Here is a 14,145-nt window from a genome sequence, read left to right as displayed (position 1 = left end):
CCTCTTAAGCTCATTAAGGACAGGTCTTGTGTCTTAAGACGTTTCTGTATTCCAAATACTCACCTTACTATCTTGCATGGATTAGGCACTCAATAAATGTGCAGTGATGAGTTTGACTCTATTTCTGTGCCTATAGAACTAAGCCCTAGGAGATGTAGGATTATGAACTTAGCTGACTCAGGATGTGATGAAAACTTGAAGAATGTAATGCCACTGCTGTTCTCACTGAGACATGAAGTCCCCTTACAAAGTGCCACCCACTGCTTCCCACCATTCCTAGGCATCTGCCTCCTTCTCTGCTTTACCTCTTTTGTCTTATTTAGATGCTGCCTAAATAATCCTGAGCTGTCTCCTCTCTGTTCTATATTGCACCTAGTACACACTGCATCCTCAGTAAACATCAATAAATAGAGATGATGGTGCCTAATAATACCCAAGAAGTGTAGCTCAAACAAAGGGGAAGGAAAATCCACAGTGTGCAAGGAGAGCAGAGAGAGGTATAATTCTATTTGAAACAGCTGCATAAATCACGATTCAAAGGGAAGATAAGTTAGAGGGATATGTTCTCCTCCTATAGAATATAAAACACCAATGGGGCAGGGGAGGAGCAGAGAGAAAGGTGAAAAGAACAGACAGGAGTGTGTGATTGATGTTGTATTATGTTTAACATTATGCTATGTTGACAGGAGAAAGAAATAGATGCTGTGTCTACTTCCCAGAAATAGAATGGGGAATGAGGACCCTTATCTAGAAGTAAAAAGGGAAGGCAACAAAAGAGAGAGAGTATATGATTAGCCACACGCTTGTCGCTTTGAAGAATGCTCAGTCTTCCTCTGTATTCAGAGGCAGAACTAAGTCAGCAGCCTGTAGCTTTCAAACTCCAAGTAACGAGCTGTTTTCTCTAAATTCCCAAACTAGAGATTATCCTTTCCTTTCCCAATTCCCCCACCATGCATACTTGCTTTAACCTCCTCTTCCCTTTTGTTTGTGAATGTTTCCTTTGTATTTTTTTTCCTCCAGATTTCTCAGTACTTTTCACAAGGCTTCTCAGAGAGCAATTTTAATTCTATAGGTCGAGTAACTAGGACCACAGAAGAGGAAATGAGAATTTAGTTGCCTGAAAATTACCTTGAGAGTTATCAAAACTCCACTGGAAGAAGGGATTATTTACCAGATGAGGAGATTATATATATATATATATTTTTAGTGACCAAAATAACCCAGGAGATCATGTAGTTCAATTCCTAAATGTTACAGAAGCAAATAATAAATAGCCCATCATAATGGAAAGTAAACTGGCCTTGGCCAAGCACTCTTCTGACAAATGATAGTTGTGTAGCCTTGGACAATTCACTAAACCATTTGGTAACCCTGAGTAACTCACTAGGACTATTATTAATTGAAAGGCAGGTGCATTGGTAGAGGTAGTCTCCATGCCATAACGCACAACAAGTACAAAAAGAAGAAAAAAAGACACCCGCATGAGTTACTAAGGTAAGAAAGCTAGGATTTGAAACCAAGGATTCATAACTGTAACTAGAATGTTTTCCACTACACCAATTTTCCCCTTAAGAGATAGATCTGCCCTCAGAACAGTATCATGATTTAGAACTGGAAGAGAAATTAATGGTCATCTAATCCAACCATCTCTTCTGTTGACGAAAATGAGAGCCAGAGAAGCTGTGATTTATCCTGGATGGCACAGATATCACATGGAAAATCTGGGATACAAATCTCACCTAAGAAATTACAACCATTTACTAAAACAGCAGATGTAAGAAGTATCTCAGAGAATTTTATGACTTCCAGAGGAAGCAAGAAGATAGATTAGAAAGTTGATGAGAATGATTATTGTAAAGTTATCACTAATTGACAGAGCTTAAATGCAGTCATAGTTTTAAACCTATTTGGAAATTGGATACAAACCATGTATGAATGACTCTAATGTTTGCTAAAGACATAATACATTTATTTTTATTTGAAGGCAGCATTTTACAGATGGTATTCTGGACTCAAATGTTTTCTAATATAGAGATTTAGGACTTCTATCCTAATGTCAATGTTTAAATTGCAGAATACCTTTGAAAAGGGTCCTGATTTCCTTAACTGGCAAGTAAATGCAGCATAAAATAATGAGAGAGAACACCGACTCTGAGGTCAGATGACCTAGGTTCAAATTCCACTTCTGATGCTTACTGGTGAACTTGGACAAGTCTATTAAACTCCTTGGGTCTCAGTTTCCTCATCTGTAAAAGGAAGTGGTTGGATGTGATGACCTCGAAGGTCCACTTTGATTTGTATCTAAAAGAATGATCCATTAAGAATGATGAAATTTCTCATTTTTTCTTTCATTAGAGTCCTAATCCACCTAAAATATTGGGTAACCATGACCAAAATTTTCATTGCTTAATGGCCAAAACTTCTTGGCTGAAACTCTTCATACTAGGTAGGCTGGTCTTTGGAAAGTGGACTTACTGTACTGAGAGGCTTTCCAACTTGGTAAGGCTCTGCCAGATCTTCCATTGACATAGCATTGAAAACTCAAAATAAGTTCTATGCTACAAAAGGCACAAGTGTAGGCTTATAATAACAAAATTACTCATAACAACAATATAATCAGTATTAATAATAACCACATTGTTATTATTAATAACAGGCAAGGTGGCAGAGTGGATGGGGAGTTGGCCTCAGACTCAAAAAGAACTGAGTTCAAATTCTACATTGGGTACATACTAGTTGCATGACCCTGGGTAATTCATTTACCCTCTCCAAGGTGACTCTTCATGTCTCTTGGTTGGTACAAATGCGTATTGATACAAAAAGTTCCTCATCAAGAACTGCCTTCAATCAGATTCAATCAGATATGGTGGAACAACAATAAAAACCAACAAAAACTCATGTTAAAATATCCCTTTCAAGTTTGCAGAACTTACAGAAGAGTTTATTATTATACAGGATTTCCCAAGAAGCTTAGGGTAGTTTAAGTTCTAACAGCTTAAATGTTATATAGTTTATAAAGCATTTTATGTTCATTATTTCATTTGGTCATCCCAACAACCCTATAAGATAGGAAAGGTGGGTACTATTATTCCAAGTTTTACAGATTAGAAAACTGAGACAAAGAATCTGATGAATCTAAGGTCACAGAGCTGGGACAAACACTCAGATCTTCTGGTTCAGCTCAGGGCTCTGCTGGCTATGCAAGCTGATCAGTCAATAAACATTTATTAAGTGTTTACTATGTACCAGGCACTGGCTATGGGATTGGAAAATCAACATGTCACACTATTCAATTTGACAAGACAACTTTCTTTTAAGGAAAGTGAGTAGGTGACAATACGCAATCTGTGTTATTTTCTTCCTGAGAGAGCTGTTAAACTGCATTTGCTAAGGTTTTTCTTTTGTTTGTTTGTTTGTTTTTTCCCATGAGCTGGTGAATCAACAGAACACAGAAGGCTATCATTGCATGGAAAAAAATGAAGTAAATCAGCCTACCTGCCTTAATTTTCTTTTTTCTTTATTGTCCAGCACAGGTAGGCTGACATATCTGGTACAGTGCCTTATACATAGTAGGTACATAATACATGTTTGCTGAGTGGAAATATGGGGTTTCCACCATCTCTTTTTAAACATGTCATCTTCAATTTTTTAAAATGGATGACTTTTAGAAGCTTTTTACTAGTCATTTCCTAACATTCTTCTTTTCCCTCCCACAATGAATCTTCATTTGTAACAAAGAAAAAGACTACAAAACAAAACAAAGAACCAACAGCCAAATATAATAGCATGTACACTAGTCTCTATCTATAGACCCTCACCTCTTGACCTACCCAAGGGAAGTATGATTTATTCTCTTGAAAGAAGGTGATAATTGTAATTAAAAAATCTGAGTTTGGCTACCTTTTAGTGCTGTTTAAATATACATTTATTATAGTCATAGTGTATATTGGTCTCTTATACTGCTTTCACCGAATCACTCCATAAAAGTCTTACATGTCTGAATTGCTCATATTTGTTGTGCATGTTACAATAACATTCCAGTAATTCACCTAGAACAGTTTATTCAGTCATTTGCCAACCAATAGGCACCCAATTTGCTTCCAGTTCTTGTTTTTTGCTACTCTCTGTTAATTCATTTACTTAAATGCTAGCTATTATCATACATTGGACATTTGTTTCTATTATTCAACTTCTTAAAGTATATGCCCCATGGGAGATCTCTGGGTCAAAGGATATCAATAGTTTAGTTATTTATCTCACATGATTCCATTTTGTATCCAGAATGTTTGGACCAGTTCATAGCTCCATCAACAGTGTGTTAACATAGCTTCCTTTCCACTATCCCATCACAAGGACCATTTCTGTCTGTTGTTTCTTGTCTTTGATAATTTGTTGTCACCATTGATTTTTCAGTGCTTATGTTAGTTATCAAATAGTATGGTTTTTAGAGATAAATGTATAGAGGACTCTTTCAAGAAACTATAGGATTTGATTTGTCATTGAGTTCCACATTTTTTATTTTGCTTACTGTATTTCTCAACTGCCAAAAAACAGTGAGGAGAAATGTCCATTAGATACTACTAAGGATGACTCTCAGACACCATCATTCTTGCCCATTAGCATCAAACATATTAAAAAACTTCAGCAATGCTTCCTGTCTCCAATCTTTTAGTTTTTCTTACACTGAAATCTGAAAGCATTATGAGTTAATAGAGACAAAGGGCCAGAACCCTGAGATGCAGTGCCAAAAATAGATAATTCAGCATTCACAGTCAACACAATGAGTATCTATAAACAAAGGAAAATATGAACACATTTGGCTTCCAAAGGGCAAACTACGATTCTGTTGCAAAGAGATAGAATGGAAAAGGAGAGGGCAGGTGCTGGTGCAGAGGAAAAGAAAAGCCATGAACTAGTGAGTAATATTTATTTAACCAAATCATCTGTAAAGAAAATAATGCAGTGTCTCACACTTTTCTTTCTGCAATTCAACAAGAAAATCTCTTCTATATGAATCCCAAAGGGACAAAATATGACCAGTTTGGCTTCACAGATGGCTCCCAAAGCAGCTTAAAAATATTTCTTCACTTTGAAGTACAGTTTAGACTAGAGGAACAAAAGGACTTGATGTTCATTATTTTCCCTTTCTGGAATCCTACAAAGAAAACTTTGAAACTTAGAGACAATTAAAGACAAATCTTACTCATTTTCTTTCTCTGTCTATAACATTATCTTCCTAATTTCTCCAGTTATTTTCTATACCCCTGGTCCCCAAAACATGGACTTCTAGGCAAGAACACCAAAGGATGAATTATCAATAAATAGAGAGGTAGGAAGGTGACTTGTCTCCAACAGTCAAACCCACCTTTCAGCCATTATAACACAACATTTCCCCACTTCTGTGCCAGGCATTGCCTACTTAGGGCACTTATAATCTAATACCAATTTGGGCATACAACCCAATAGCTGTGCAGGTACTATTAAGAAAATTCTCATATTCCCTGCATACTGACCCTCTGCCTCCCACATCGCCTTGTGGCTGCCACATCACCTCTTGGAGCAATGATCTTTGTGAAATAGAGCACCTCCACCTATCCCCTTTTGTTTTGGAGTGGGTCTTGGGATGAGAAGGCATGGATAAGTTGTCATTTGCATTACATTTATCATTGCTTTGTCTTTCCCTCAAAACACACCCCATTCATGGAATTCCCTGTTTCTTCCCAGGCATCATCATTTCATTTATTTATTTTTAGTTTCTCATTGACTGGTTCTCTATTGGCTTAAATCCTAAACATTGTCAGTTTGAGGAAAAAAAAAACAACTTTGATGTGGTACAGCAATCTTGCTTTTAAAATCTAAATTCCTCCTGATCCTTGGTAAAATTTATTCTAAGAAAAAGAATAGATATATGTTTATTTTAAAAACACAAACCATGGATGTTGAGATCTGAAACAATGTCACTTAGGTTTTGATGCACTTGCTCCCCTGATTTTTAGGTTGAGCATAATTTAACTCCCTAAAGACCTTAGTAGGAGAAAAGAATTTCTTACTTGTTCCTACTCTTCTTGAGATGACCAGGATTGAAACAGAATAAAACAAAACAACAACAAAACCCACACGAAAAAGTCATGTGGCCTGGTTGTTCCTAAATGGAGTTAGAAATATGGGAAAATTAAAGTTGTATCCACCTTTATCACCTTCCTGCCTAGTCAATGAAAGTTTAGATTCATGATTTTAAAAGCAAATTTAAATATGCATATTTTTGTGTTTGTTGACAGAGATTTTTTTTAATTCAGGTAAATAAGAAACAACATTTTTATTTGAAAGTCTTATTGTTTTCTGGATTCCTGTTCACCTTGATAACTTTTAGTAAAGTTGAAATTCCAATAGGGTTTGTCTCAACTCTTATTGCTTCACCTCTAATAACCCTTTCATTTTTCTTTTTTAAAAGTTAGGTGGTAAATTCATTGGATATTTTGTCATGGCTTTTACTGGAGTCTGGGAGAGGGAGAGTAGCCAATAGATAAAGATAATTTAAAAAACATGACCATAATTTTCTCTTCAAAAACAAGGAGGGGCCTTAGCACCACACCCAAAAATAACTGGCCATGTAACCTTGAGCAAGTTACTTAACCCCAATTGCTTTGGAGCCTCTAGGTGGCACAGTGAATACAGCACTGGCCCTGGAGTCAGGAAGACCTGAGTTCAAATCCGACCTCAGACACTTAACACAAAAACTAGCCAGGTGACCCTGGGCAAGTCACTTAACCCCAATTGCCCTCCAAAAAGCAAAAAATAATAAAAAAAAAACAATGAGGGTAGGGAAGATGCTGTTGTCTCTCACCAGTGGTGGGGAGGGGAGGAATTGAAAGGGTGACAGCATACAAAGCCCAAGTCAAGCAATAGCCAAAACCATGTTCTACCCCTAAGCAGATTTTCTTTTTTTCCCTCTTTTTTAAAAAAAAATTAAATCTCCCCAAACCATCACTTTTTAATCTTCCCTAGACTGACATTCATCTTCAGACCCTTCATCCCCAGACTTTTCTGGTGGTGACCTAACAGAACTTTTCTTTTTTAGGGGGCTTTCCATCTCTTCATCCTCTTCTTTTGTGGAAGGAGTCTTTTCCTTTGATGCCTTTGATGCTGTGGAACAGCCCATGTTTCCTTTGCCTTTCACTGGACTCAGTGTTACTGTAGCCTTTAGCCTAGGTTTGGGTATTTTCTTTCCTTTCAGGTTTGCATTTCTTCACGATCTTTTTGTTTTTCTTTTTTGAACTTCCATGATTGTAACACCATGTATGAGCAGCTTTCCAGAAGAATGCTACTGTGAACAGCTTCTAAGGTTCTGATTACACAGTATAGTTAACACTCTATCCCATAACAAATCAGAGCAAAACATTCACAGTAAATCAAGGTACAACATTCACAATGCTACAACTTATCACAGAAAATAAAAAAAACAGCATCCAAAAATTTATCACCAAGATGGCCACATAGTTTTCACCATAGTGGTCACAAAGTTTTCAACAAAGAACTCAAGCATTCAATCATCTCAGTTTTTCAATCATCCTTAAGGAGGTTTGCATCCTTAAGGGACACAAAGTACAATAGTCAAAGTTCTCCACTCATGGGGCACACTAAGTTACAAATCAGTCACTTAGTCATCAATCACTAAGTACAATCATTTAGTCAACCAATCATTCAATCAACTCAATCATTCAATCATCCTTCATCATTCACTATCCAAATCATCAGAAAATACACAAACCCTCCACCCCTAGGTCACTAGTAAATTACGATTTCTCAGTCAGTACACAGTATCCAAGTAAAGTCTTCTTTCAGCTTGACTTGGAGTAGTTTCTTGGATTCCCTGATTCCCCTTCCATGGTCCCAGATCCTACCTGGATTCACCAAACTGTCACCTGGGTTCAAAGGCAGACAACACCTAGGTCCTTGTCCAGTTCTCTGTGCAGTTCCTGCTCCACATTGGAACTCACTGTGTCAAGTCCATCTCAAATCCTTCACAGTCTCTGTTCCTGGGAAGACAAGGCTTAACAAAACCACAAGCAGGTTCATACTAAGTACCAGCATCACAGTCATGCTTCCTCAGTCTTCAGCAGCTCCGGCTGGCCCTCGGAAATCCTCAGCAAGTCCTCAGCAGCTCTGGCTGGCTCTCAGCTCTGTCTGGCTCTCAGAAATCCTCAGCAGCTCTGGCTGGTCCTTGGACTTGTGCCCAGAATCAAAATCACTTCATCCAGGTCCTCCAAATCAAAATCATTCTCTTCAGCCTGGGTGAGGGGATTGGGGGGGATGGCTTTACTCTCAGCCTCCTTGGCTCCTCTTCTTTAGCCTCCCTGGTAGCAGCAGCTTCTGCCTACATGGAGCTTGCTCCAAGAAGATCTGACTCTCCCTCTCTGGGGCTTTCCCTTATATACAGTATTGCTCCCTCTCTGTTCGCCTCCTTCCTGTTACATAAGCAACAGCAGACAGGAGTTAATACCTTCTGTTTCTTTAACAGAGGCTTGATTAATTACTAAGTGCTAAGTACCTGTTACCATTGCCAATACAAAGGGATCTTCAAATTCAAATTATATTACCATTGCAATGATCACTATCATCATCATCTTCCATTAGGAAGTCTTTATCACTGCCAGAATCTTTCTCCTGAAATGGTGCCTCTTCTTCTTTGCTTCCCATGTCTTCCATGAACATCTCTCTCTGCTTGGAAGCTGCTTTAGAAGCTCCCTAATGCTGATGGAGAGCATTTTTGTGATCTTTTTCATCTTTGCTGTCCTCTGGTGAGTGTGAATCATACTTCTTGGTCTTCACATCTTTTTCTTCAGAGTCCTCACTATCTTCCTATGAATTTTTCCCAGATTGCCACTTGTTTTTAGATTCTCAGGGTGATGATCAGATTTTCTTAGTTGGAGGGACTGAATTTCTTCTCTAATCTTCATCTGCATCATCACATTATTGAAACTGTGAATAATTTACCACCTTCCTGTTTCTGATGGACCTGGATATGTTCCCACCCAAAACCAGACCTCCAGAGAAGGCAGCCCAGGACCCCTATGCCCCCATTCTGAGCCCAGGGCACCCCTCCATGGTACCCCTCCATCTCAGCCCCTTTTCCCCACAAGATGCTTTGGCCAGCTCCATTGCTACTGTTTCCTGGCCCCTAGGATCTGCTGAGCCCCCTTCCCCATCCTTTCCTCTCCCCTCAGTCTTAAAAAATGGATCCAAGCATCACCATTTTTTAAAACATCTAGGTGGGTAAGCTTTGCGCCATATTTAACTCCTCATTTTCCTTTCCCTCAACCCCATTCAAAAAGTAACCAAATCTTGATATTTTCTTTCCATTGACCTCTTACATCTATCCTTTTCTTTTTCCTACACAATTTCCATCCTATTGGCCTTGCAGCATTGGTCTCCCTACCTTTTGCCTCTTCCTTCTTTAATCCATCCTTTACATACCTGATAAAATGGCTTTCCTAAAGTGTAGGTCTGACCATATTGCTCCCCTACTCAATAAATTCTAGTAATTTCCTGTTGTCTTAAGGATCAAACATTAAACTCTTGTTTGCCATTCACAGCTCTTCACATTCTAACCTCAATCTATCTTTTCGGTCTTGCTACACATTATTCTCCTTCCCAGACAAGACAAATCAGCATTCTTGACTTTCTTCACACTTGTGCAAAAACATAACCATAGTAACCAGCCATGAAAAGGAAGTTAAGTTTGATACCGTTCATTAGGCAGAGGCGTGTTAAAAAAAAAAAAAAGAAAAATAGGAATGGATTTATATTGAAAACTTTCTGCTCATTTGAAATGAGAAATATAGGCAGCTAGGTAGTGCAGTAGATAAGCACTGGCCCTGGAGGAACCTGAGTTCAAATTTACTAGCTTTTCGACCCTGGGCAAGTAACTTAAGTCCACCCCCCCCCCCCAAATAATGAAATCAGAAATAATTCATTTTAGTTCTTTGTTTTTGCAGTGTATTTAGTAAATACCTACACATAGTCAATAAACATTTATTAAGCATTTATAATATACCAGGCATTATGCTAATAGGCACAGAGAAACCTGACTCCTATTGAAAAGCTACTTTGTTCACTGTATATTAAAACCCATTACTTGATTTTTTGTATTATGTGTCTTTAAAAACTAACAATTCACCTGCCTATTTAGCTACATTGGTCAAATTAATTCAATAATTAAGTAGTGGCAATCATTATTTTCAAGTCGACCCAATCTCCCTCTCAAGACAGAGAGAATTTTTAAAATGGAAGCATATTCATAAAAATGTTACCAAAACATATTTTAAGGAGAACAAAATGATTTTTTATGCTATTAAAATTTGTTAAATTTAAAATTTTTTCATTCTTTTCATCTTTTATGTTGTTAGTTATGATTTATAACATTTAACGTATTAGCATATGTAATTTATAAATATATGGTTGGTTGGTTGTTGTCCTTTGCTCTTGAAGAGGACCAAAATAACATCACTTTGCTAGCGTCAAGTTTCAATGTGTCTGACTGTGGCTGATCAGACCAATACAAGCTTAGAATGCTCTACCACATGTCAGCCACAAATAGCCCATGTGAACATATATATGAGGTGTATACTCAATTTTTTTTTTACTAATAGTAGTGCATGATGAAAAAATTTTGGAGACCACTGATTTATAGCACTTGTTTCACAGTTAGCCTATGCTACATTGGATATTTATCTTTTGTGTATATTTTGGATCTCCAAAGTCAGTTATAAGTTCTCTAAGCACAGGGACCATGTCTTAATCAATTTTCTATCTCCCAAATACCAAGCTTTGCTCATTATAGATGTTAGATTGCTCAATTTGGAACTAACCCAAAAAAGGCTCAAAATTTGTATAATACCATTGCTAGGTCTGTATTACAGAGATCAAAGAACATATTTATAGCAACTGTTTTGTGCTGGAAAAGAATTGTAAATTTATGGATGTCCACAAATTGGGGAAGGGACAAAGAAGTTGTGAGGGAATGCTATTGTGCTATGAGAAAGGATAAATTGTGAAGGAATGCTATTGTGCTATAAGAAAGGATGAGCAGAATTGTTTTTTTTTTCAAGTGAAGGTGTTTATAAACACATATATGTACAAAATACAAGGGCTGTTTTGCAAGCACTTTTAAGGGATTAATTACCTTGTCTCCACTGGTAAGTTAAAGCTACTCAGACTTCTATAACTGAGGATATTAAAGTATTCATGAAATTGTGCTGAATAATTTTCTTGCTGATAATCTTGATTGATGGTCATCGGTGTGGCTTCTAGCTGGAGACACCTACCACAAGAGCTGGGGCTCAGTTCATTCTGTTTAGAGGGACTCCTGCAGCTGTAATTTACTGAGCTGATCTTGAAGGTTTTTGTCTTGACACCCAAGATCACCAATGTGATGACTGTTGCAGCACTGACTATTATCACTGAGACCATGACTCCAAGAGAGATCCTTGAATGGGAGCTGTCCAATGCCTCTGCTGCTGAACCTCCAGGAAAGCTTGGTTCTGTGACTTCCAAGAAAATGTTTCTTGTGTAAATCCCATCAGGAAAGGTGTGAAAGTTACAATGGTACTCGCCAGTGTCATTGGTAGTTAAGGACAGGAGAGTGATGCCATGCCCCAGGGCCAAGTTTACCTTCTTTTCGAAGATTGGGTTGATAAAAGATCCATAAACAGAGTCACGTTTAGCAAGCAGTTGGTCATTCCTCTTCCAGGTGACCTGTGTGACCTTAGCTGTAGTATTTAAGAGGTTGCACTGAAAAGTAGCTGAGGTGCCTTCAGCTGCAGACATTTTCTTAACAGCTAAAATTCTCCCAGTCACAGCCCCTGCCTGGAGAATCCTTCAGAGGGCAGAGGTCCTGAAGTTCACTCCTGAGGTGATAGTAAAACTGAGCTGGCTACACAATCTGGTCTCATTCTTGCTTCCAGAAGCCTGAGGCTCACTCTCCCCACAGGTTCCTTTCACCAGCAGGTAGGTGCTCTCTTATTATCTCCTTAATTAACTTAGGCATCAGCTCACTGTTAAGCATTTTTGTTTGGTTACTTCTGGTGTAAAAATCATTCTCTCCTTGAATTGTTGTGAGAATCAGTTGAGATAATATTTGTAATGTTCTTCACAGTCAGGGAACCATAAAATGAAGACATCAGGGAACCATAAAATGATGAGGTTTAAGGTCAGGGGCACTCGAGACCCCAAAATACCAACACCCTGGGTCCTGCCAAATAAATTTGACCCAAGTCTTCTCTCAGCCAAAGAAAAGCAAAGTTGATTAAAAGTTCACCATATTGGGTAGACTCTGAAGGAGCCTCGGTATCTGTGACGTTTGCATTGGACAAGGAGGCCAGAATCATCTGACACAGAGTGAGTCTGTGCTAGATCATTCTCTGGCTTTCCTCACAAGGCAAGATGGGGTCTTATCGATGAGCAGAATTGTTTCAGAAAAACCTAGGAAGACATGAATTGATCCAAAGTGAAGTGATCAGAACCAGGAGAACCTTGAACATGGCAACAACAATTTTATAACAGTGATCAACTACAAAAAACTTAGCTATGCTAATCAAGACAATGATCCAAGACAATTCCAAAGAACCCATGATGAGAGATGCTATCCACTTCCAGAGAACTGATGAATTTTGAGTACAAATTGAAGCATATTTTTTCACTTTATTTATTTTTCTTCATGTGTGTGTGTGTTTAGCATGGCTAATATGGAGATATATTTGGCATGATGTCACATGTATAACTAATATATTTCTTACCTTCTAAGTGGGTGGGGGATGGGCAAGAGAGAATTTGGAACTCATTTTTTTAAATAAATGTTAAAAATTTTTAAAGTGTAATTAAATATTTAAGACAAATAAAAATATAATTAAAAACATGAATTCCTCTTATCAGAGTCTATCCCATTAATATTAATAAGATGAAGTGTATAGTGAAGATCAAGCACATCCTAAATATTACCTAGGTTCAATGAATTCTCTCTGACATGACAGATAACTGGGAATTTTAAGTTTTCAGAGCAGAGTGACCTATTCCTATCTTTATCTCTCTAGCTAATGATTTCAAATTAATTATTGATTTTTTTTGTGCTATGACTTCAGAAATCCTCTTAAGATAGTTCCTATAAGCTACATATCTGCACAACTGAGTAAGGCATAGAACCAGCAAAGTTCCCTCATACTTCTAGTCTTTTCTCAACTTTCTTCACAGAACCAGTTCACTGTGACTGCCTGTGCCTCAATTTACTGCTCTGGGAGGGAGAGGAGAGAATGGAAAAGGAGAGAAGGACCTGAAAAGAGTAAATGTTCTTAGTTGCTGGAAGGGGAGAAGACAGGGCATCATTTCAAAGCAGTTAGATTTTGTTGTTTTCCTTCCCTTAGTCTTCCTTTCTGCTGCCTCCTTATGACTCCCTTCCTGCCCCACTTCCAGGAGCTCACCGTCATCTTCATACAACTTTCCAACTCTAAAAAGGCCCCAGTTGCTGCATGCTACCCAGGCGTACTGCTACCTGGTCCTGCCCACTCAAAAATTGTCTCCTGTCTCCAATCATCAAAACCCCCATTCCTTCAATGTCATGTATTAGGAAAGTAATTTAATTTGTTGTGCCATGATATTGAAAATAGAGTACTGGGGGGAGGGAAGTGGGAAATTCTATCTTTTAATCTTTTCTCCCCTTAAGCCATTTCTATGTGTTTAAAAAAAACCACTACATAGGCCTCTTGCTGTTTGCTTTAGCAGACCGATATCACCAGTCATCTTTTCCCTTGGCTAGCTTCTTCTCAGCTTTTTCCTTCCCAATTTACTGAGTTGTGAGAACTCAGTGTCTGAATTTCTGTGCCACAAACCACCCACTCTCCCCCTCACTCCCAAATAGGAAGATTTGCTCATTCCTAGGTAATGGGACATGATAGATTCCTAAAACAGGATAGGATCCCAAGACTAACTTGTCTTTGGTAGAAAGGAGTCATCATCCTTCCCTGAAATCAGAACTGGAAGGAAAGGGAGAAAATATCTTTCTCTAACAGGAAAGGAAAGGGTATAGGCTATATATATTTTGCTTTTTGGAGGGGGAAAGCCTGGGCAATTGGGGTTAAGTGACTTGCCCAAGGT

The 14,145-nt window shown here is 38.2% G+C and overlaps 1 protein-coding gene and 1 pseudogene across 1 annotated transcript; both read right to left on the bottom strand.

Annotated features, from left to right (window-relative positions):
- Window positions 1-6,991: 6,991 nt before the first annotated feature.
- On the bottom strand, window positions 6,992-10,791 carry LOC138143275 (nuclear ubiquitous casein and cyclin-dependent kinase substrate 1 pseudogene; annotated as a pseudogene).
- A 341-nt stretch (window positions 10,792-11,132) lies between these two features.
- Window positions 11,133-13,478, bottom strand: LOC138143274 (T-cell immunoreceptor with Ig and ITIM domains-like). The gene is made up of 2 exons (XM_069064503.1): window positions 13,473-13,478; window positions 11,133-11,865 (listed from the first exon to the last, which is right to left on the bottom strand). The coding sequence occupies exons 1-2, from the start codon at window positions 13,476-13,478 to the stop codon at window positions 11,179-11,181; spliced, it is 693 nt and encodes a 230-aa protein (XP_068920604.1). The 3' UTR covers window positions 11,133-11,178.
- Window positions 13,479-14,145: the final 667 nt, after the last annotated feature.

Source organism: Petaurus breviceps, unplaced genomic scaffold, assembly GCF_028583685.1.
Source record: "Petaurus breviceps papuanus isolate PSGF00001 unplaced genomic scaffold, PetGlider_PUasm1.0 90633, whole genome shotgun sequence".
Lineage (NCBI taxonomy): Eukaryota > Metazoa > Chordata > Mammalia > Diprotodontia > Petauridae > Petaurus > Petaurus breviceps.
This window is presented reverse-complemented; position numbering and strand designations above follow the sequence as displayed.